Source organism: Pteronotus mesoamericanus, unplaced genomic scaffold, assembly GCF_021234165.1.
Source record: "Pteronotus mesoamericanus isolate MK-2021 breed Mesoamerican mustached bat unplaced genomic scaffold, CSHL_Meso_final scaffold_1186, whole genome shotgun sequence".
In the NCBI taxonomy this organism is placed as follows: domain Eukaryota; kingdom Metazoa; phylum Chordata; class Mammalia; order Chiroptera; family Mormoopidae; genus Pteronotus; species Pteronotus mesoamericanus.
In genome coordinates, this window is record NW_026555302.1 from 6,875,844 (window position 1) to 6,899,411 (window position 23,568).

The window sequence follows — 23,568 nt, forward strand, 5'->3', positions numbered from 1 at the left end:
CTCGAAGATATTGTCTCAAGCCAGGAGGACAGGCAGGGTGGGGAGGACAGATGTTTAAAAAGGAGGATGATCCATTTCATCGAGCCAAGAGGCTGGGCTCGTGGGAAAGTCGGGGTAGCCTACACTGCTTCCCGTGGAGATGTCAGAGGTGGGTCCCCCAGCCATGGCTCTCAGCGTCTGGCTCACTCCCTGCCCTGCATGCGCAACGATGCCCAAGTTACTGTCCACCGTGTAATCCAGCCCATTGAGCAAAGGAGCGTGGGATGGCAGGGACGAGATGGAGGATGGAGACTGGGGGACTCCATAGGGGCTCCCATCCCTCAAGTCCTGATAGGATTGTCCCGTCCCGTCCATGGAGAAGCTCCCATTCATTAACTGTCCGCCTGTAACGTCCCCCACGTTGCCATATATCCTATTGGTGTGGCCAAGTTCTGAGAGAATTTGATCCTCTGTGGACAAAAGAATGGAGATTTATTGTCAGCCGCCAGGACTCCAGTGGCCCCATTCACAACCAAGGAACCCACATGACCAGGAAAGAAGCCCAAGGATGACAGCTGCCGAGCAGGGGTCGGGTGCCTACACGGCGGCCTGGCATCCGGAGACCAACCCATGCCAGGGGGTGGGGGAAACAGAAGGAACCCCTGCAGAGACTAAATTCCCAGGCCCAGGAGGCCGGACGGTGTGCGCGGGGCGTGTTGGTCCTGTGTCGCTCACAGGCTAAGGTGCTCTGTCTACACTGAGGACTGTGAACACCTCGCATCACAGTGGAAATGTTGGGCGGACAAGATTTAAACTGAAAGCTTTTAAGTGAGTAAAGTGCTTGGGTTAGTTGGCTTGGAAACAAGCAGGCCTTATGGTAAGGGCAGCTGAGAAGCATTCTTAGACATATACACAGAGGCCTTCTGGTCTACCTCGAAAAGCAATTCACCACCAAGGGACTTGGCTTCTCTATCTCATAAGGTCTCCACTGGGGGCAGTGTTGACTTGATTAAGACAAGTGGACCTTCTCATTTCTTGGAGAATTTCATTAAGAGTATCTAATGGGACCCTTGCCACCTGGCAGAAGTCACCTCTCCGACAGAGGTGGGCAGGTTTAGTCTTAGGAAATATAGGACTATATAATTATATAATTGGAGAGGCCAGTGCTATGTCACCCTGGGGACCCACCTGCACCCCACAGAAAGGAGCTACCAAACAAGACCTGATGGTCCTGGCATTGATTTCAGCACCTCAGACGAGATGAAGTGGCCTCCCCACTCTGCTCAGAGGCCTAGAAGGTGAGTGTAAAGCCCTTGAGCCATCCCCAGGGTCCAGGACAGATATCTAGGCTGAGCTACAGTCCCCACAGGTTGTCAGGCTCCTGACGGGCAGCTTGTTCCATCCTCTGCCCCATGGACTTTTCTCTTCCCACCTGGGCCTGTCCAGGCCTCCCCAGACTAGACCCATCCCTTCTGACAACCTGCCCCCACTCCACTCATGAAAACGAAGAGGCGGGGAGGATAGCGCATGCCCTTTAGAAGGGGCAGGAAGATGAAGGCTCAGCCCCACGGTAAAATAGCCATTACTCGGCCTTTTGCCTATACTGGTCATCCCACAGGACCAGGGCCCTCTGTGGGAGCCACAGGCTCTGTGGGGACAATCGTCCTCAAACATATCCAGAGTCATTCGTGTTTATTGATCCCCCCAACAACACAGTGAGGCGGGCAAGGGTTGGTTACTCTCCATTTATAGATGGGGAAACTGAGGCTCAAGAGAAGTGAATCAGTGGGACTGAGCCACAACTGGAAACCTGACTCCTGAGCCCAACTCAGTGCTTTCCCCTCCCCAGCAACGGAAGGCCTCCACGTCCAAGGACTCGGGACAGGAGGACCGTCACAGCTCTCTGCAAACAACCCAAGGGCCCAGAACATGCAGTCATGCGCAGTTTTGCTGATGCACCGATTCAAACAGAGCGCATGCATCTGCGAAGCTTGTGCGGTGGGAGGGGCTGAAGAGCGCAGAAGGGGGAGGCGCTCAGAAAGGAGGCCGGTGCCCCTCTCACATGCACTCACAGTGGTGCTTTCCCAGGGCAAAGGGCCTGGGGAGCATGCCCTCCCCACCACAGGGAGGGGGAAAAGGGTCACTCTAGGGAATCCTGAGGTGAGGGAGCCAGGGCCCCTGCGAAGGAGAGAAGCGCAAGAGAGGGGCTGAGGGCCCAGGCTGAGGCTCAGCTCTGTTCACGCTGCTCAGGCTGATGAGGGAGCCCCGTCAGCAGGAAAGGAGGGGAGGCCGCAGGGCCCCATCCTGGGGAACCAGCTTCCGCTCTCAGCAGCAGAGCTGTCTGGTTTTCCTAAAGGGCCCCTGCCACATCCCCCCACCCGCTGCCACCAGTCCAGGGCAGAGCCTGTGTTCGGGAGGGAGCTGTCAAGGCCTCGAGAAGGTCATGGGTTATTGCTTCCCAGGGGCGTGCCCTAAGGCCCCGCCTCGCCCCTCCAGCCCTGCTCACCTCGGAAGCTCAGCTCACTGTCACTAACCCCACAGTCCTCCGCAGAGCTCTCCTTCTCCTGCTTGCTGCCGCCCCGGCTCCTCTTGACACTCTTATAGAACTGTCCCCAGCGGTGCCGCCCCGCGTCCTTCTTCAGGCGCTTCTCCTTGGCCCTTCTGTTCTGAAACCAGACCTGCCACACAAGCGCAAGGAACACACTGCGGGGGGTGCCCACCATGAGCCCACAGCCCCGGGGGTCCCAGAGATGGGTAGCTAGAGACAGGGACTGAGGCCTCAGTAGAGTTCAAGGCCAGGAGTGTGACATGCCCAGGATTCTGAGCCTCAGAAATCTCTCTCCAATTTGGCAAATTCCCAGGAGCAAGGCCCTGAGCTCCCCAAGAGGGTCAGTGATGCTGCTGATGGTCAGTGACACATTACATTTATCATTCTCCAAGCCTCCTCACAGACAAACTTGCAGACAGGCCCAGAACACCCTCTGTCCCTGACCCTGGCCCTGGCCCCCGGCCCCGCAAGCGTGGCACTGGACCCTGGATCCCCAAGACAGCAAAGGAGTGTCTCACCTGTACGACCCTCATGTCCAGGCCTGTCTCTGAGGAGAGCTGCTCCCTCACGTGCCGGGCGGGCTTGGGGGAGTTCTTGTAGGCGTTCTTTAAGGTCTCCAGCTGCTTTGCCGTGATGGTGGTCCGGGGCCGCTTAGCTCCGGCCTCCGAGTCATCTGCAATGAAAGCCCCTTCTTGGGTTCAGCCCACCCGAAGCTCCCGGGCCTCGTCCCCGTGGCCTCTCCTCACATGACCTTGCCTGCTGCGGGCGAGCAGCGGGGAGGCACGACGCACGTCAGGGTGGAGCTGTCTGGAGCCCGTGGCGCCCACTCCTGCACCACAGGCCTTCCCGAGTCACTGAAAGGCGAGGACACCCTCGTCCTCCTTCCGGCCCCTCGTCCCCTGCCAGCCCAGCCAACACAGGGCTCTCATCAGACTGAAGGCGTCCAATCCCACGCATCTCCCTGTCGTGCCCAACACTCTGGTGGACATCCTCGTGCGTGACTGCCAGCGCTGGGAAGGTGAAGGAGCCAGAGTGAGGTCGTGAAGTTGGTTCTGCGCCTCCCCATGCGCCCCTGCCCCTCCCGCTCCCCCCATCAGGAGCCTCTGCCTCCCCAGGTCCCACCCATCGCCCCCTCCCTTTGCCGTTGCCCCCGCCTCCGGGCTCACAGCAGGGGTGGCCTGCACCCCTGTCCACTAGTCCCCTACAAAATGCTCATAAGTTATGGGTCAGAACCCACTAGCAGGCTGTGAAGTCCATTTGGTGGATTAAAAACTTTGAGGAAATGAGATAAACAGGACGGGATGGGGTGGGGTGGATGAGGGCAACTATTGTTTCATGAAACTTGTTTAGTGTTCGCTGTATAAATATGTTAAGCTGAATGACATAAAATTCGAGTTTCTCACTATGGATCATAGTCAACATTTGTTGAGAAATACTGGCCATGGGCAAAGTCAACAACGGCTCTCTGCTGCATCCCTACCTCCCCCTCTTTCTTTTCCCCTCCTTTCCATGCAATAAAACCCTCTCTGAGGAACAACAGCGGCAGCAGCCAACAAACAAACGAAGCAGCTCCTCTGCCTCGGGCTGGTCTAAGAGCTGAAGGGGCACACAGCGCTCCCGGCAGCTCTGAAAGGCTACTCTTGGTGACAGAAGACCTGGGCTCTCGCGGAGCGAGGGACCTGGGCGTGTTGGGTCTCCCTCCACATCCTGGGGCAGCACACACAGCAGAGGGGGGACGAGGCCCCCAGTCCTCTCTTCTTCTCGGGCTGTTTTCCTCTCCAGCAAGCTGCTGACATCCTCGAACCCCAGGCCACCCACCCCTTCCCTGGAGTGCTGAACCCAAAGAGCAAGGACTCCAGAGTCACTGCGCAGACACCCAGGGAAACCTCCACAACTCGCCACTTCAAATTCCGTTTTAAGGAATCAATCTCATATTTACAGAGGGGCCAACATGACCGCTTTTGATGCAAATATAAAATAGTGCACTTTAAAATGTCTATACAGCCTTTATATATAAAATGTGAAATAATGAAACCACCAAAAAATTTTCATTCATCGAAGACTGCTTCAATTTCGAAGTAGGTTGCCCTGGTGAATTAGACGTCGTTTGCACCGTGGCCAAACGGCAGCGCCGCTGGGACATGCCCATCATCCGGGGTTGGTGGCGCGTTGCTTCCGCACCCTGTCTACATGCACGGGACTTTCTTCTTGTGATTATGGGGACTATTATGCTGTTATTTTAACATTCACCGTTATTATAATTTAAAATCTTCTTCATATCCTATAACAATGTCATCCAAGTATTCATTAAGTCGTGGTGGCCGTGCTCATGCTGAAAAATGTACCCGAAAATCAATAACTTTGGTACGGAAGTTAAATGTGATAAAACGCTATGAGGAAGGCCACGCAAGACCATGATACCCTGGGCTGTTAATTTAGGAGAGAGCATTCTGTGAGGTATTAGAGATAGTGCTGTGAAAATAAAAAGTAGCATTAAGGCAAAGATACACTCCACCAGTTATGGATTTATGTGCTCCCAGAATACGTCCCCCCCTTTACTTTTTACATTAATTCCTATGGGAGAATTAGCCTTAAAATATGTTAGTTTTGAATTATGCAGGGTCTCCTAGTACTTGTCCCTGGCACAAAACACAACCTCATTATATTGAAAATGCAAAGATCCAGGGAGATGTAACCAATGAACAAAATCATTCATACTAAGGTACAAATAGCGGAGATTAGATCCTTTGTGTAGCATACGGGAGGGAACTGTAAGCCTGAAACAGGGTGTAACTTAGAACAGAGGGATTAAAACATAAAAAGAGCCAAATGTCCCACAGCAGACAACGGTCCCCTGCTGCACTTGCGGCTGCCCCGATTTCGCAGGACAGCACCGCCCGGGCCCCCGCCTCTGATGCAGAGACGAGAGGAGCCCGTGGAAAGACTGTGCAGCCTTCAGCTTCTTGCAAACCTGAAGCAGATCCCCACCCCGCTGTTTGCATTTCTCCTCCACGCTGGCCTCACCCTCACTTAACACCCCATTCCGCAGGCTTTATCCTATTAAAGCCTCAGGCCACAGCCCGCTAGTCTCCCCTTCCCTCGGGCCACCCGCAGCAGCAGCGGACACCAGACCAGGAGCGCTCAGGGCCCCACTGAGGCCTGACACCCGGGAGCACCCCAAGGGAGGCCGTGAAGTCCCAGTATCTGGCGAAGGGCACCTGAGTTCCCAAGGCAGCTTGGGATCGCGCAGGCCACCCGCTCTGACAGCTCGTCCCTGACTGCCATCTTAATCTCCGTTGACATCATAATTGCCTCCAAAGCAACAGCATCGAGTGAGTTTTAAGGAACCAGAGCAGATAAATTCATTAAGGCAGAGCTTGGGAATGGGCTTACAGAGCCCCGGAAAGAGGAGAGACTGACAGCCCATCCACCCCCAAAAGGCCGAGCTGGTGGTGGTGGGACTGAGGCGGGGTCCGGGACGCGGGTCCCTGACTCGGCTCCCACTGGCTCGCCTTGAGGTTGCCCCGCCTCCTCACCACTGCAAACCCTTTATTTTAAACTGCGTTACTGAAGCAAAAAAACCATTTCTCCGAGCAGTGATCCAATCTATATAACATATGGGTGTGGGCCCGGGAAAGCTCCGAAGGAGACACAGGAAATTGCCGTTGCCTTCTTTTCTCTCCATCAAGCCCAGAGCTGTCAGAGAGCTGCTTCCCACAGTGACCCGCGCGCTGATAAAAATCCTAGTCAGAGGCGCACCACCCTGGTATTTCGTGAGTTTGTGCATCTGAGACACCCAGGTTGGGTCTGGCCAAATGCCAAATTTGGGGCCAGGGGAGGGTGCACCCCCTGCAGACACAGCTGTGAGTGAGGAGCCCAAGGAGGTGGGGGCCGGAGGGGGGCATTGGGCTTGGCCTCCTAAGGGGCGTGGGTAGAATGGGGGTCCGAGCCCAGGCGAGGCCTTGGAAAGACCCGGGACCGCCCGAACACGGCCCTGGAGGGCAGGAACAGCTGCTGCCCGTCTGCCTGGGGTGGCGGTCACAGGCTGCGGCCTGCCGTCAGCACCAGCCTGGGCTTCCCCTGCAGACCACGGGCAACGACCCCGAGGAAGCTGGGGAAGGGTGGTGGGGAGGGTGGGAGTTACACGGCTGAGTTGAGGTCCCCCTGAATGTGGACACGGCTGAGCACCTGCTCCGTCCGCATCAGGGACTTCGGGAGACACGAGGAGTCAGCCCCACTAAGTCCCTGCCCTCTGCAAGCCCACGGTGAGACGGGAAACAGAGCACAATTAACTGAAGTCCAAGCTGGCGGTCCCAAGGGTGGCTTAGGCCAGTGCTAGGGCTCTCGCTGGCTGAAGCCTTTGAGGTGTGGGGGCGCTGAGGTAAGTGCGCGCCCCAGTGTACAAGCCAGAGTGTCCACTGTAGACAGAACACCTTCTGACCCCACCCCGACCAGGCAAGGAGCCACCGAGACGATGACACAAGGTCCTGGCTGCTTTGGGGCCTAGTGGGGATGACAGGCGCGCTCTTAGAAACCACAGCTTGACTACAGCTCCCATGGAGCCGCTAGTGCTAAAGGATGGCTGCGGGGCGGGGGTGGCAGTCGTTGACAATTAACTCTCCCTGTTGAGGTGGGGGAGCAGTTCTCGGAGGAGGCAGGTGTGAGCAGGGCTCTGGGGGACCCAGGCGAGGGCCCCCGGCGGAGGGCCTGGCCCCAGCCAAGGTCCGGAGCGGGCCGCGCGGGGCAGCGCCGTACCGTTCTGCTTGGCCGTCTCGTAGTCCTCCTTGCACACCAGCCGCCCGTCCTCCATGAGGTAGAACTCGTCCCCCGTGGCCAGCTGCCGGTTGCAGATGATGCAGGCGAAGCAGTGCAGGTGGTAGACGAAGTCCTGCGCCTTGCGGACCACCTGGGTCGGGGGGATGCCCTGCTGGCAGGCCGTGCATTTTGTGCCGAAGCGCCTGTCGGGGCGGCATGAGACGATTAGGGCTCAGGGGGTGGCCGGCATCCTCCCACCTCCCCTCGGCCCCTCTCCACCCCACCATCCCCAGGTGTCCGGGGACACCAACCCCCGGGCCAGCCAGCGCTTACCATCTGGTCCCTCGGCCTCTCACTGGCCTCACGGCTTTGTGCCTGGGCTCCTTAGCCACAAAATGAAGGGGCTGGAAGCTCAGGTGCCTTCGCAAAGGCTGACATCCCAGGGCTCCAAACTGCCCACTAAGCACCCATCGACACACCCAGGACGAGGAGTGACTAGTGGCCTTCGAGCAGGCAGTTGCTCGAAGAAAGGCAGAAACTTCCTGTTTCTCCAACTCCGTGGGGAGGCGCAGAGGGCCAGCCCCAGGGCCACTGCGTGTGCCCGGAACTGTTGTGCCTAAAGCAGCAGCAGAACCCTTCTGCACGTGGTCCGCCCCTGCGTCCCCGAGACGTTGCCCTGGGACAGCAAAGACGGGCCTTCACCCTCCTGCCCCGCCCCTCCAGCTGGCACACGCCAAAGCCCCGTCATGCCGCCTGCATCCCCTCCCCAGGCACAGCCCCTGAGGTGTGGTGGTCCAGGGGTTGGGGAGATGCCCAGGAACTGCATTTTCTTGTCCCTGAGCCATTCAGGGCAGGAAGTCCGCAGACCTGTTTGAAAAAACGCCACTTCAGACCCCTCCCTGGTCTACGCCTCTCTGGACCAGCGCCGAGGCAAGAGGAAGGCACCTGCAGCCACCCTGGGCAAGGTTAGGAAGGGAGGGGACAGGGACATTTTGAAAATATAGTCCAGTGGGTCCTTTAAGCTCCTTTCCCCAACCTGGCCATAGGAACAGAGCCACACCTGTGGCCAGAGAGGGTGGCAGGAGTTAGGGGCCTGGGGAGACGTGGGCAACAGAGGGGGCACTCAGCTGCAGGTGAGCCTCCCCGGCCTCAGGAGGGAGACGGGAGGGGCTGGGGAGGCAGGGGCAGGGTTTAAAACAGCAATCAACCTAATTATTCATGACATTTCACACAGCACAACTTTATCTTCTTCAGGATGAAAGACTTCGCCTAATGGATCTGGGGAAGGTTTGATTTTAATGGTCCTTTTAACTAATGCTTATAGGCAGCCTGATTTCCCCTGAAAGGACAGTACATATTTCATCCACATTAATACCAAATAAATTAATTATGGTCATGGCTATCATGATGAATCCCAGATTAATGCAGAATGATGGGTCTCTTACGCAGTAATGATACCTTCTGGGAGGACTGGGGCAGGCGTGACCAGCGGTGGTTTCGGAGAGAAGTGGGGGTCCCTAAGTCTAGATGGGCAACCCCGAAAAAGCCAGGAGTGTGGTCAAGGGGACGGCTCTTCTGAGACAAGATCTGAGGAGGGTGCTGGGCATGAGGGGCTGAGGCATTTGGCTTGGAAGGACTGTAGACCCCTGAGCTCCTGGACTAGCTCTTGGTTTTTATAGAGGACGGGCTAGGGGGTGCATGGGACAGGTCTCTTTAGAGCAGGCAGAGCAGGGCTCTGTGAACCACCCCCAGGCTGTTCAAAACCATGCATGCGGAGCAGAGCCTGGGCTTCCAGCAGATTCTCAAAGGGGTCCAGCCCAGAAAAGTAGAGTTAACACTTGTGGGATCATAAATCAGAAAATAAACCAGAAAATAAAGAAGTTTTCAAAGGATGTACACAGAAATGCCTGAACGTGAGGATGAAGAACAAAGCATCTTGTCAACTCTAGACAGTACTGTACCTGCCAGGACACAAGTGAGAACCCAGCTTCCTCAGCAGCTGCCGCCTGAGCCCATTCACTGCCGGAACCGCAGAGCAAGGCGAGCAGGCGCCCAGTTCCACCCTGTGTGAGTGCGTGTGTGTCTGGGGGAACAAAGAGGAAGGAGGCCTATATGTAGGGGCGGGCAAACGTAGGTTGACAGTTGTGAGTACACAAAACACAGAGCTTATTCTTGTGTTATTATTTTTTAATTGTATTATTTTCCATTCAAACAACTGTAAGCCCGCTGTAGCCCCTCCCTGCACGTGTCGCTAAGAACGCGTTTTCAAAGTGCCTGTAGTTTCTGTGTCCAGTCCAGGCCATTTCTCACAGCAGGTGTTCAAAACAAAACAGCACCTCATCACGCTCATCGCGACCCCCCGCCCAATAAACACCCCAAATCTGGGAGCTAACCCTGGAGCAGAGGCAGCTCCGGAGAAGAACTGGAGTTTTCCAAAAAGCCAGGCCAATCCTGTGGCCAAACGGTGGGGAGGGGACAGAGACAGAAGCAGGGGGAGGGCTGAGGGGACACCCCCCGGGGGCTTCCCCCACGGAGCAGGCCACACAAAGCAGACAGTGGCTTTCAGTAACCAGAAACCCAGTTGACACCAGCGCCCCAGAGACATGAAAGATAACGGGGGTATAAATTTAATCTACATACCGACAGTGATTCATGCATGAGGGTGGCAAGTGCACAAGAAAAATGAAAAATAAATGGACTTTTCCACCAGCGTTTTTTAGCAATTGAAGCAATTTTCCTGATTGTGGGATTTATACCGATGGTAAGTGGAAGTTGCTCCTTGTTACCTTGCTCCTCTGGAGCACAGCGCGCGGGACACGCGGTGAGGGGCCTGCGTGCACTCCCTCGGCCCACAGGGCGCCCCCACGTGGCCCAGCCCCGAGGGGCACCCCACCCCGACTCGGAGCCAGTGGGCCCAGAATAAGATGCTGTCCTGCGGGCAATGTATGCAATGAGAACACTGGCCAGTCTGAGCCTCCAGATCCAGAACCAGCCAGAGTCACAGCCACCGCCTGGCTGCACAACTCCTCCTGTGGCAGCCACAGTGAGGCGGCCGTGGTTACCACTCCCTGGTCAAAACGAGGCCTGGCCGTGAGCTTGGCTGCTACACAGAGAAACGATCGTCTCGCCAGCCTGACCAAATTTGAAGGCTGCTGGGCGTGGCGGCAGAGCTGGACACAGGCCGAGGAAGAAGCTTCCTGGGGGTTTCCCAGGCAGTTCCCCCTGAATCCCATCCCCAAGCACCTACTGGGTGCAGGGCCGGGCCCACTCGGGCACACACCGCACTGGCCTTGCTCAACAGGACAACAGGTCTGTTCAGCCCATCCTGGCCAGGGGAACGGGGAGCCTCAGGGAAGGAGCTGGTGCCGACTCACGACTCACGTTGCTCTCGTCCTCAGACCAGCATCACGGGCCAGCGTGGGGCAGGGAGCGGGACCCGTTGGGTGGGGGGAGGCACGCGTGCCGAATGCCTGGACTGCTCTTAAGGCCCGTGTCCACAGCCGTCAGGGGACGGACACCCAACCCACAGTAGCTCGGAGCAGAAGCTTCTCTAAGAAGGGAATTGAATCCCCTGGTTGAAATGAGGCCCGCTGTTTCCTAAAACCTAAACTTCCCCTCCTGCTTCGCTGTCACCAACCCTCTCGTTTCACACACGTCTCCCGGGTCCCTGCCCGAAAGCCAGTACCTCCGGCCAGGTGAGAAGCTGAGGCTCAGGCTGGGGAGGTGCCAGCCCTGGCTCACGCAGGCGGTAAAGGAGAGAACAGGATGTGACCTTGGCGCTTCTGACAGGGCAGCGGGGAGACGGCGGCAGGCGCCACAGGCAGCGAGCGTCCACGGAGCAGGCGGCTGCGGCACCTTTACCCTAGACTGGATCTTGGGTGGAGGGGACTGGGCCCCTCAAGTGTCCCAGCTGCTCTGAGCTACTGAGCATGAAGCTGCCCTGGGAGCCTTCACCCCCTGGCGTGTCCCCCACCACTACCGCCACCCTCCGCACACTGACAGTCACACCCCCTGCCATCGTTTGTCCTACTGTGGGTCAGGGGCGAGGGGCCTGGGCCTGCAGCGGGGGAGGCGCGGCCAGCAGCACTGTGACACTCAGGGGCTGCTCCCGACACGAGGAAGGGGGCCAGGCCTGCGTCCTGCGCTCAGCCTGAGCTCCCACCTGCCTGGCTGTCTGTCTACCCCTCCTGCTCTTGAGAGGCCTGCTGGGACCACCCTCCGGGGGGGTTATTGGGTCCCACGGAGAGAGAACACTGAGCAAGCCCTGCAGGCACTGCTCCTTCTAGGAACAGGTGCAGGGACATCCCACGCCACAGCCGTTCGGGCGCATTCCTGGTTGCAGGCCCTGTCCTGTGATCAGGCCAGGCACCATATCCCGGTCACCAAAGCCGGACGGATGAAAGCAGCTCCCGTTCACCGAGCGCCCACGGTGCACCCGGTGTGCCCCCGGCCTCCCCTAACCGGCACCACCAGCCCACAGACCTCACCCCGCTCCCCACCCCAGCTCCGCCCCCATCCCTCAGCGAGTTTAGCTCCCGGCTCACCACCACCATCATCCCTGTCCCCCACCATCACTCCCAGTGACGATATCCACACTACATCCCTTCCTGCCCTGCCCTCTCAATTCGTAGACCTCGTCCCCTGCAGGTCGCGGCCTCCCTCCTGCCTCATCCACACACGCCCATGGTTTACCACAGACTGTGCTGCTCCGGGAATAACTTCCCGCCATCCCAGGCCCAGCTGTCCCCTCCTGTCCCGCCAGCTCACCCCAGGACTCTGCAGCCTGCGGCCACTAGTTCATCCTCCTCACTGTCCTCGCTCCCCTCCTGGCCTCACGCCGCTCCAGCCCCAGCAAAGATGCAGAGGTCCCCCTTACCCATCCCTCCCTCACACACGCCCTCAACTCCCCACCCAGCACCGGGGGCCGGGCAGAGCTGAGGGACCCACGCCACCTCCACCTCGCTGACGGGGCTCGCTTTAAGTTTACAGTCCGGACCGCAAAACCCCCACGGGAAACCACACACACTCCCCGAGTCCACTCGCCCTCCCTCTCTCCCACCCTCTTGCTCTCAAGCTCCCCATCCTCAATCTCAGCCAGAGGCCTGGCTTCCTGTTTCCCTGGAGAAGAGAAACTTTGAACTCAGCCAAGGCCTGCCACGCGCTCTCACTACCATGTCCACCCGCCCGCCTGCCCTCCACGCCCTGTGGCGGGACGTCCGCACCCCTGTGCAAGGCCAGCCGCCCACCTGGGCACAGAGTCCGCTCTGTCTCGCCTAATGAGATGGCTCCTCCAGCGACTGTCCCCCTTGCCTCCTGCCTCATTAATTTTCCTCTTTACTAGATCCTGCCCGGCAGCGCACAGCATGCGATTATTTCTGCCACTTAAAAAAGTCCCTCTCCTGACCCCCCTCCTCCCTCCATCTGCCCCCCACTCCCTCTCCAGCAACACTCCCGCTCCCACCCTATCTTGGATCTACTCTGGTGATTCATTCTATGCGTCTAGTTGGCCAGGTCCCCAGACACCCAGATATTTGGCCCAACATTATCCTGGGGGCATCTGTGAGGGTGTTTCTGGGTGACAGTGACCTTTGACCTGGTGGACTGAGTAAAGCAGGTCGCCCACCCAATTGGCTGCAGGCCTGACTGGAACCCAAAGGAGGACCGTCCCCGGAGGAAGAGGGAAGCGCCCCTGCCTGGCACATTGGTGTTGGCGCATTGGTCTCTTCCTGCCTTTAGACTCGAATGGAAGCAGCAGCTCTTCTCGGGTCTCTGGGCTGCTGGCTTTTGGACTGGAACTCACGCTCCCAGCTCGTCTGGATCAGGCTCCAGCTTGCTGACTGCAGATCTTGGGGCTTCTCAGCCTCCAGAACCACGTGAGCCTCTCCATAAATCTCTCCCCTCTCTCTCTCTCTCACACACACACACCTCCCTGGACCTTCCACCTTCCGACAGCACTGGCTCCCTGCCTCCCTCCCCCTCAGAACACCGCGCTCACTTGGCCCCGGGACCCAGCTCATTCTCCTGGCCCCGCTCTCCCCGCTGGCAGCCTCCCACCGCCTCCCATACCCCTTCTCCGAGGACTCCGCTCCCCTGGGGATTTCACGGCCACCTCCGCCCAGACCTCTCCTCTAACTCCTGACCCCTAGCTCCGGAGCGGTGTATCCCACGGCCTACTCGGCATCTCTACTTGGCCGTCCCAAACCAAGCCCCAGCTCTTCCCCAGAATCTGCTCCTCCCGAGGTCTTCCCCACCTTCAAGAGGGCGACTCCATTCTTCCCATCTCTTGGGCCAAAAGCTTGGACACCCTCTTCTGATTTGTCAGCAGATCCTGCGCGCTGTACCCAAAATGACATCAAGGACTGGACCACCTCTCACCATCTCCTCTGCTGCCTCCCTGGTTCAGACACCACTCCCTCACCCACAACAGCCTCCGAAAGAGTCTTTGGGCTTCAGCCATCACCCCACGTCCATTCTCCACATGGCAACCATAGGGCTCCTGAGTCAGACCATCGCCGGCCCCTGCCCGAAGCCTTCCAGTGGCTGCCGCCTCACTGGGAGCAAAGATCAAGGTCGCTTTCTGGCCCCCATCATCTTTCCAGCCTCTATCAGCCACTCTGCCTGCTCACTCGCCTCGGCCATGCTGGCCCCTCAGGCCCGGCGCTGCTTCCTCAGCTTGGGACACCCTTCCCCAGGCGCCCGCTGGGGCGGCTCGCTCCTGCATGATCTACAGGTCCCTCTAATGTCAGCTCCCAGTGGGGGGAGGGACATTCCCTGACCACCACCCCAACCCCCAGCACTTCCTTTCCCCTCTCCAAAGCACCCGCCTCCAATGGATACCCTGTGCATTTCCTGATCATTTACTGTCTGCCCCTCCTGAAGGCCAGCAGGGGCTGTATCTGCTTTGGTCCAGCACCTAGAGCAGTGCCTGGCCCGGCTATTGTTCTGTGACTACTTGGCGAATGAATAATGAATGGCGACACCCATGGCACACGTTAGCACACCTTCCCCGTGTGCAGAGCGGGAAGGGAGTCCAGAGAGGGGAGGAAACGCGCGAGGGGCCTCGCAGCCATAAGTCGGGGAGCTGGCATTTGAACCAATGCTCTTCCTTGCTCTTGGCTGTGGAAAGGCAGTCAGCAGGGGCGGGTCCGGCCCACACCAGGCTCTTGCGTGTGGGAGTAGCCACAGCACAGTACACTGTCCCGAGGAAACAAAATAGTGTGCAACTTAATTTTATGCTTTAATTGCTTGGTGGTGATTTACTGCTGGCCGTATATTTTTTCCCCAGCTGACACTTCCCTATATGTATTTCTTTTATCTATCAGCACACTTGACAGGTAAGTTGCTGATATTTACTGTTACTGTATGTACTAATATTTCCAGCATATATCAGCACCACAGCCATGTCATGGGCACGTCAAGTTCCGCCCAGGAAGGGCCAGCCTTCTCCAGACATTGACAGGGGCCACATTGGGAGAGGGCCTGGCACCAGAGAACGTGAGAGACTTGGGGAGCGGGGACACAGCGCCCTCCCATGCACACGCTCACTCACATCCCTCCCAGGCCCCCCAGAACTGCCCCATAGTGCCCTGCTTTTAGGGGTTTTAAATATGTTTTCATTTCCCGCAAGTATTCAACAGTATCGTGAGACAAATGCTACTGGAAAAGCTCTAGAACCAGTGACCTAGCCCAACCCCTTCACTTAACACGGAAGGGAAGGGGGCCCCGGGGCAGCCAGGGCCTGGCCCAGGGTCACAGTGCTCGGCTGCAGCAGCAAAGCGGCTAGAGCCCCACTCGCCTTCCCCCACCCCGCCCCGCCCCGCTCCTCCTTTCATGCTGGGGTGGGTAGGTTCCGAGGCTCTTCTGGGAGAGTCCAGCTCCCTCCCTTAATTTTTGTAAACACGCCTGAAGCACGAAGCATGCACCAGGCCACGTCAGGTGAGCCACCTCATTTAAACCACACGACAGCCCCACAGGCAGGGGTTACTGTCCCCTTCCCCCAGCCGGGCCTGACTCCCCTCCACCCCCCTCCCCTCTGCCCCCAGGCGCCTACCCAGCCCTCCTTACTTTTGGCTCATTCTTCTCTGCCCAGGCTCAGCTCTCACCAGGCCACCCCGAGGCCCCTGGGAGGTCTGCTTGGGAGCCTAATCCTCACTTTTAACAAGCTCCCACGGGGTCCCTGGGGCAGCGGTTCCATGGTCCACTCTTGGAGAAACCCCGTGTGCCGGGGGCTCTCGGTCCTCGTGCGGCACCTGCAGATGGCCTGTTGATTCGTGGGTCCCTCAGACCTCAGGACTCACTCTCAGTGACGACATGGCAGGCGCTGTGACAGGCAGCGGCATGGACATTGGGGGCTGAGGCCCCTCACACCACCCCCCAGGCTCCCCACTGCGCTGGCCCAGCACACCCTCTGCAGAGTCCAGCCTTCTCAAGGGGCATTTTCTGGGGCACAGACAGATCCCCAGCATCCCAAGCAACAAGCCAGAGGCCGACTCTCACACTTCCCCCATGTGACCTCAGCCACAGAATCGGCCGGAAATGGGGTCAGGCCAGACCGCTGTGGGACCTTGAGTGCTAAGCTGGGAAGTCTCGGGAGGTCATGGGGCAACAGGGCCAGGAACAGGCCTGGCAGGAAGGCGTAGACTGGCCGAGGGGGAACAAGGGGCGAGGACAGCCGGCCGGGGAAGCCTCTGGTAGTGCAGAGGTGTGGTGACGCTGGAGAGGGGCACAGAGTGAGCGGGGTGGACAGGGAGGGCATTTTGGAGGCGGGTCCGTGACTGGTACCTGAACGGCAGGTGGGAGGCGAAGGAGGAGGTTGAGCCTCAGCGATGAGGACGAGGACGGGACTGCGCTGCTGCCTGGGGGTATCCTGAGATAAAGACGCTGGCCCACACCTCCCATGCCCATGTCACCCGGATCCCTCTTCGCCTGGGGACCCGTTTCCACAGCCCAGGTGCCATCTGACTCCCAGGGTGATTTGCAACTATTTGCTTCCAAACAGATACCCCAAGGCAGCAAAGTCTCAGGGATGCAGGTACCGCGGAGGTCACAAGGCTGGGCTCTGGGAGGGCCGGCAGACAGACAATCTGCGGACTCATCACCCTGATATACAGCCTCGGTCCGGGGTGGGGGCGGGGGCTGCTCCACTAAGTAATTGCTTCTGCCTTGATTACAGACCCTCGCAAATGACTGTGGGCCTGGTCCCACCAGTGTGTTTGAATCTTACAAATGTCCACACACGCAGCCACTGCCAGCACCGTCGGATCATTACCTTAAAAGGTTTAATTTGCTTAGCGAGGAAATTAGACTATAAACTATGCAGAAATTATGGAAAGTCACACGTCAAAGAGACCCTCCCTCTGTGAGTTCCTTATGCACATTTTGCTAGAGGGTGTGTGTGTGTGTGTGTGTGTGTGTGTGTGTGTGGCCTGGCAGGTGAGTAGTTGTCAGAAATAACAAGTGGCTCAGCAAAAACCTGGCCCCAGGTTGGACCCACAAGCAATCCCAGAACTGAAAGGATGACTTCCCGGAGCAACAGGGCAGCGGCCTGAGGCAGCCACACAAGTACAGGCTGGTCCTCTGGCCAGAGCTGGGAATCTGGCCCCGGGAGTGGAGGTGAGGGCTGAGTCACCGCCCCTGAGCTCTGCACCCCACAGGGAGGGATGGCTCCCCCACACTGACCAGGGGTGCTGGTTCCAATCACCCACCTGCCACTGCCACTGGACATGGGCCCCACCTCCCACCCCAGGACCCCTGTGTGGCTTGCGGCCTTTCACAGCCCAAGACCCTCCTTTCTTTTATTTCTCTTCCTATGCAGATGCACCAGCATGACCTTAATAAGAACAGCCACTAATATTGATAACTAGGCACTATCGTCATCATAGTCAATCCTCACAGTATTTTAAAAAAGAAGATATTTTTACTCCCATCCCTTTTTAGGAATAGGACAGTAACGTTCAAAGAGGTCTAAGGCCCCAAGTCCCCACGGAGTCTGGATTTGAACCCCACTCCTGCTTCCTCCAGGAAGCTGTGGGTATCTGCCCAGCTGAGAGATGGAGGCCCAGGTCACTGGAGTGATGGGGCCAAGGTCACTGGTGGAGACTCGACAGGAGCCAGCAAAACTGCCCTGCGGCCAGGCCAGAGGCAGAGTGTGCCGGAGCCGAAACAGGCTGTTCTGACCGCGGGGATAAATCAGTGGCTCTGGCTCCCAAGGACGCCGCTCACCTGCCCTTGGCCAAGGGCCCTGCTGACTGCCAGGGACTGACTGGCTGGGGGAGGCGCGGGGCCACCGGGCGGCTCGTACAGCTCCACTGGCCGCTGACAAGCCACACAGAAGCCCCCCATCCCACCAGGCCCCAACAGTGCCCACCTCTGCCAGCCAGGCAAGGAGGGCCGGGGAGCAGGAGACACCCCCAGGGAACCCTGCGGAGCGGTAGTCCCCCTCAGAATTCCCCCAACTCCTCCCCACAACCCCTTAGGCAGGGAGATGTGAGTGGATACCCCTGGTGGCCAGGGGTACGGGCTGAAGCACCCCACAAGCCTGGAATGTTCTGGAAGACTGTGCTTTACTTTAAACATTTCATGGCTTTAGCTGCTCTTTGAGTCTATAGCTATGTTGGTTTTTGTGTTATAATAATCACTCGTTTGTTCCCCAAATCTTCATGTAAACCCACACGGCATCCTCACCCTGTGGCTTACACCAGCACGCAGCTGGGCACACTCCCCGCTCGGCCAGGCTACCCCAGCTCCGTCCGAGGGTTCTAGCCAAGAAGGGTCACCTGAATGGGCAGGCCTCACACCTGGGCCTCATACACAGGGGTGGGGAGGGCAGGGGGAGTGAGCCAGAAGCCAGCGCAGGCCCAGCACTGAGGGACGACCCTGACAGCCTGGCCCTCCAGGGCTGCGGGTCACACGGCCACATCAGGGCCAGAGGCCCAGAAACATTGGTAAAGCACCTTGTGCTCGGCACAGTTTACACACTGTCTTCCCACCTTACAGCAACTCTGTGGGTTAGCCTCTTACCGGGTAGGGGAATAGGCTCAGAAAGCCCTGCTCACTTGTTCACTGACAAACAGCTAGTATGAGACAGGACAGGAATTCAACGAGCAGAGGGCCTCCCCAAAGCGCTCTGCTTGTAACACAGCCCCTTTTTCAGAAATGCTCCAGCAGGCCAGGGCCTCCGGAGCAGCCACCATGAATCAGCGTCCCCACTCTTCCTGGAGGAGACACTGGGGCTCAGAGATGGCAAAGCGCTCGCCTGAGGGCACCCAGCACTTGAACCAGTCCCCGCAGCCTAGAGCCTGTCCTGTCTTCACCGCGCTTCAGAGCAAGGAAGCTGCTGGGCTCCTGCCAGAACCTAGACCATGACCTGGAGGGGACCCAAAGACCTACTCCCGGACCCCTGCCCTCCCCAGACGCGGGTCCCTTTGCAAGGAGACATGGCACCCACAACATGCTGGGCACACAGTCCAGAAAGGGCCTGCTTAGCAAGCGCAGTGCAAGGAGTTGTTGGCGCCTCAGCTGGTGGTTGACACTGGGCACCAAACACTGCTCTCCACCTCAAGCCTCAGAATCATATTTCCTTTGGAGAAAGAGGAGCTGAGGACCCGGAAAGCAACGACAACAAACAATAGTATAAATGAGTCAATGATACTGAGCAAGACAGAGTTCAACAGCCCCAAAAGAAAAATGCAACAACCACAGAGTACGACCTTCCGCAATACTTCTTTGACTGTGACACAGCAACATTGCCCTCTGCTGCCCGTCACCAGTATGACTGCATCGCCCTGAGTTCAAAGCTCATCTCCAGCTTTCCCCTGGGTCCTCCCCCTACTTCTGAGATAGGACACACCTCCAGGGGGCACATTACCACCATCATTCTTCTTTCTCTTACTTCAAGGAGCAGAGAGAAGGCATTCTCCCTGGCTCTGACTGGGCATCTTCCAAATCCCACAATTGAAAGCTGCCTGAGGTCTGATGGGCGAATTCAAGTGCAAGGCGCAGACTTTGGGTTCCCTAAACCACTCCACTGGTGAAATCATTCCCTTTGGCAAGATGCTCCGGCATTCCAGGTTTTCTAAAGCAGCCACCATGAGCATTCCCATCTCTTCTGGAAGAAGACACTGGAGCTCAGAGATGTCAAGGAACTTGTCTAAGGGCACCCAGCACTTGAACCGGCTCCTGCAGCTTTGCATGAGACAAGTGGGGACTTGGGGTTCCAGGGCGGCCCTGCTCCGTCCTTCTCACCTCACACTCTCAGCACCCCACTGCACGTGCGCCCCAGCATGCCACCTGGAAGCAGGTGCCTGGGGACGTTTAGTGAACTGCCATGAGGAACAAAGCACTCCGAATTGTGGCCAAGTCAAAGCCTCCGCCCCAAGTGGGCAGAGGTCCCACAACCCCTGGGGTGGGAGGTGAAGCCACTCTGACCCTGAGCAACTCCCTCCCTCCCTGCCCTCACCCAGGACCGTGACTGTACCTCCCTGTACCAAAAAGCCACGTCCCAGAGAGCTGGACGGGGCCCAGCCGCCTGCAGACCCACAGGCTTGGGGGCCTCAGAGCTGCCCGATCTTCACGTCCGATTGAGCAGCCACTGGCAGTGGGAGAGCGACTTCAGTTTTAAATTTCTCTCCACACAGCACCCCCATCAGAGCGTTAATGACCGGGAATCAGCACCGAAACTGTGGACAGCTCCTCAGGCCCTGAGACCTGGTCATTTTATGAAGCAGGGTAGTCTTGTGGGGACAAGGAGAATAATGGTGCTAAATAAGGGGCCTGCGCATTTCCCAGGCAGCCTGGGCCTCCAAGACGAAGGGGACAGAAAACACTGGCCACCAAATGGTTGTCAATTCACTGTGTAATCTACTCTTCGTGGCATTGAACCCAGTGACAGACCATGGGCAGGGCTTGAGGCCAGGTGCCTACGTGGAGGACAGGAAAACGAATGACTAACAAGCCTTTCCTCAAATCAACAGGAAGATCAAACAGGTGCATGAGGAATGAGCTGCTGCTGAGTCACCAGAAGGGAGGAGGGACCAGTGGCCATGCATCTGAGGGGCTCCCACTCGCCAGGGAGCTGGACTCACAGCCGTGAAAGGACGGGGAGGCCTTGAAAGGTTGAGCGTCATCCCCGGATGATGACACAGCCTGGGCCAGGGTGTGGAGGTGCGGAAAGCGTGCCTGGGCAAGGGGACAGCCTGCTGGGGGAGGGGGCCTGGTACCCAGGAGAGCAGAGAGCCAAGGACCGGAAGGCAGGGGGGCGCAGGGCAGAGGGCTCTGATGATGCCATGCATCTGGAATACTCCACAGGTGGGGGGGATTCCTACTGAAGGAGCTGGAGGGCCAGGGGATCAGGGCCTGAGCTGGGAGGTAGGTCGCTGGTCTGGTGGGCGGCGTGTGGGCTAGAGAGGTTCGGGGGTCCGTCAGGAGGCTCCTGCTGAGCAAGGCCCTGGAAAATTCCAAATGAGGGCCATGCCCTAGGAAGGCCATGGATGCAGGGAGCAGGGCACCAGCCTGGGTGAGTGACTGTCATTGTTATTTCCCGTCAAGAGCTTGTGGTCCATAAGCCAGTGCCAATCCCTCCCTAGTCTACACTCTGAGCCCTCCTGGGTATAGGGGGACCCTCCCTCCTCATCTCTGCTTCTCCCAAACCCAAACCTGCACCCAAGCTGCCACCTCTCCTTCCCAACCCCGGAACCAGCCGGTCAAGGTCCAAACACTAGAAGGCGCCCTCAGGTGGTTCTGGGGGTCAAGAGCTTCTCTGCCGACAAGGCCCTCACTCTGCGGCCCTGACAGGCTTTGCCTGCACCCCACAGGCTCCTCCGACCCACCACGCTGGACCCGCCAGGGGTCTGACCCAGGGACATCCGAGTGCCAACCCTGTCCCCAGGTAAGCAGGAAGGTGACAGAGCCTGTCACCTCCCCCAGAGCTCACTGAGGCTTCCCAATGGTACAGGGGCAGAATGGCGGCCTGACTATGGGACCAGGGAAAACTCACCCAAGTCCCTGCTTTCTCCTTCCTTCCTCACAGACATATACATGTTCACAAGTGCACGCAGGTACAAAACTCACACGCACACACGCACGATGAAATCCACCCCCTCAGGAGTCCATAAAAGCAGTTTTTGGCCAGGACACCACTGAGGAAAGAAGACAGAGGTGAACTCTTGTTGTGCACTGAGAAGGGGTGTGAGTAGCAGGCATGGACGGCGTAAATACTGGAGGAAAGGAAACAAGGCGAGGGGCAGAGGCGAGGAAGGAGAGAGAAGACCAGGAGAAGTGGAAGTACACACGAAAGGCTCAGGCACAGGGCCAGAGGCCCATCTCCCAACGGGAACCACGGAGGATCTGTCATGTGTCAGCTGCTGCTCCCCGCTCAGGTAGCGCTTGTGCGCGCACGCATGCGCACACAGACAGCAGCGCACATTGGACCGAGGTGGGATGAGGTTGACAACGAGTGCCGCCTTCCGAACACAGGCCACAGAGGCAGCCCCAGGAGTTACCGAGACGCTCTTTAATGTGCTTCTCCACTAACAGTGTGCTAAAAGCTGTTGAGAATCCTCAGAAATTCAAGCGACTTACTCCCTGCAATTAAACATTTGGGGGGATTTGGAAGAAATCGTGTTCTGTTTCCAGGACTGGCGTTTCTCCTTCCTGTCCCCAGAACACACACCCTCCGAGGGACGCACTCGCTCACGTATGCCAAACGTGTCCAGGCCTCGGCGAGCCGCCCCGCTGTCCCAGTCACCCCCTCGCAGTCCCGTGGGCCACTCGGTCACTGACATACAGTCCCCACATCCTGTGCTTGGCTTTGCTCTTATCAGCTCGTCCAAATCCGCAGCGGCACCGGCCTCAGGTACTGGATTCTGGGAGAGAAGTCCCAGACTAAATGCCATTAAAATAAATTCCAAGAGGTGCCCTCACCCTGACCCAAAGGTCCAACAGGACTTTTTCTGGTGGACCCAACATCAGAATGAAAAATTGGGGGCCATCTTGGGAGCTCACACTCAAGTGCCAAACACTGTTCTAAGGGCTTCACATAGACTAACTAGCTCGTTCAATGCTATTAGCAACTCTGTGGGGGGTAGGAGCTGATATTATCAGCCCCACTTTGCAGGTAAGCACACTGAGGCACAGAGAAGGTAGGTCACTTGCCCGAGAGCACACAGTTAATAAGTGGGTTCGAACCCAGGCAGGGTCTGTGCTCTTAACCATCGCGTGAAACTGCCTCTTCGCCATGCTTCCATTGAAAGTGAGGGCATTCATGTAGCCTAGCTTGACCCCTACCAGTAGCAACTCTTCCAAGCCTCAGAGGCCCGCAACGCAGGCTGGCACAGCCAAGGGCTCTGAAGCACCGACTCACCAGGACGGAGACAGCAACCCCTTTTAGGGTTTGCAGGAACCCTCTGTCAGCCACCCCACAGAAGTCTGGCGCATGCTCCTTGCCAGCTGCCCTGGCAGAGCTCAGGTCGGGTGGAGGCCCCTGGGCGCTCTGGCAGTGATAGGGCTGGTGATCTGAAGGGGGACCTCAGAGGAGCAGCCTCTCTCAGCACCCGCCATGGGCCCACCGCCCTCCGCACCCTGCCTCACTGCCAGCTCCCATCCTGCTCTGCCACTGCGCAGGGAGAGGGAGAGATGGACCAAGGCAGGGAAAGGGAGGCCGCGTCCCGGTTCCGACTCACTTGAAGAAGTCCTCCTTGCAGTAGACGCTCCCGGCCCTGGAGAAGCACCTGTCAGCCAGCTGCATCTGGCAGTCTGCACACTTGAGGCAGGAGCTGTGCCAGTGTCTGTCCAGGACCTTCAGGATGAACTTGTCCAGGATATGCTGGTTGCAGCCAGCGCACTGGGGGATCTCTGCGGGGAGAGGAGAGAGAGGCAGTGTGAGCCTTCGCACTGCGCAGCTGACCAGGCCGGCCCTGAGGGGATGGATGCCTTCCCATCCTGCCAGCGGTGGGAAAGGGCACAACCCGCACCTCCAGCGCTGCCGCCGACAGTTGTGCAGGCTGTACACTGCCCAGAGGTCCCTGGTCGGGGGGCTGACATCCAATCCATGCTTTGCTGATTTGGCTTTGGGTGGCTTTGGCCCAAATGGGGTCGCCTGCAGGTTTTTTTAAATCCTCACCCAAGCCTGGGGATAGATTTATTGATTTTAGAGAGAGGAAAGGTGAGCGGGTGAGAGAGAAACATTGATCGGTTGCCTCCTGTATGTGTTCCCGACCAGAGGTCACACCAGCAACCTAGGTATGTGTGTTGACAGGGGATTGAACCAGCAGCTCTCTGGTGCAGGGAAC

The 23,568-nt window shown here is 58.0% G+C and overlaps 1 protein-coding gene across 1 annotated transcript in view; it reads right to left on the reverse strand.

Moving 5' to 3' along the window:
- Window positions 1-54: 54 nt before the first annotated feature.
- Window positions 55-23,568, reverse strand: part of LHX4 (LIM homeobox 4) — a 40,033-nt gene continuing 16,519 nt past the window's right edge. Inside the window, exons 2-6 of the mRNA XM_054587545.1 lie at window positions 22,960-23,131; window positions 7,283-7,485; window positions 3,046-3,200; window positions 2,486-2,657; window positions 55-449 (exon numbers count right to left, since the gene is read on the reverse strand). Coding sequence (XP_054443520.1) covers window positions 55-449; window positions 2,486-2,657; window positions 3,046-3,200; window positions 7,283-7,485; window positions 22,960-23,131 — 1,097 coding nt within the window. The remainder of the gene's footprint in view (window positions 450-2,485; window positions 2,658-3,045; window positions 3,201-7,282; window positions 7,486-22,959; window positions 23,132-23,568) is intronic.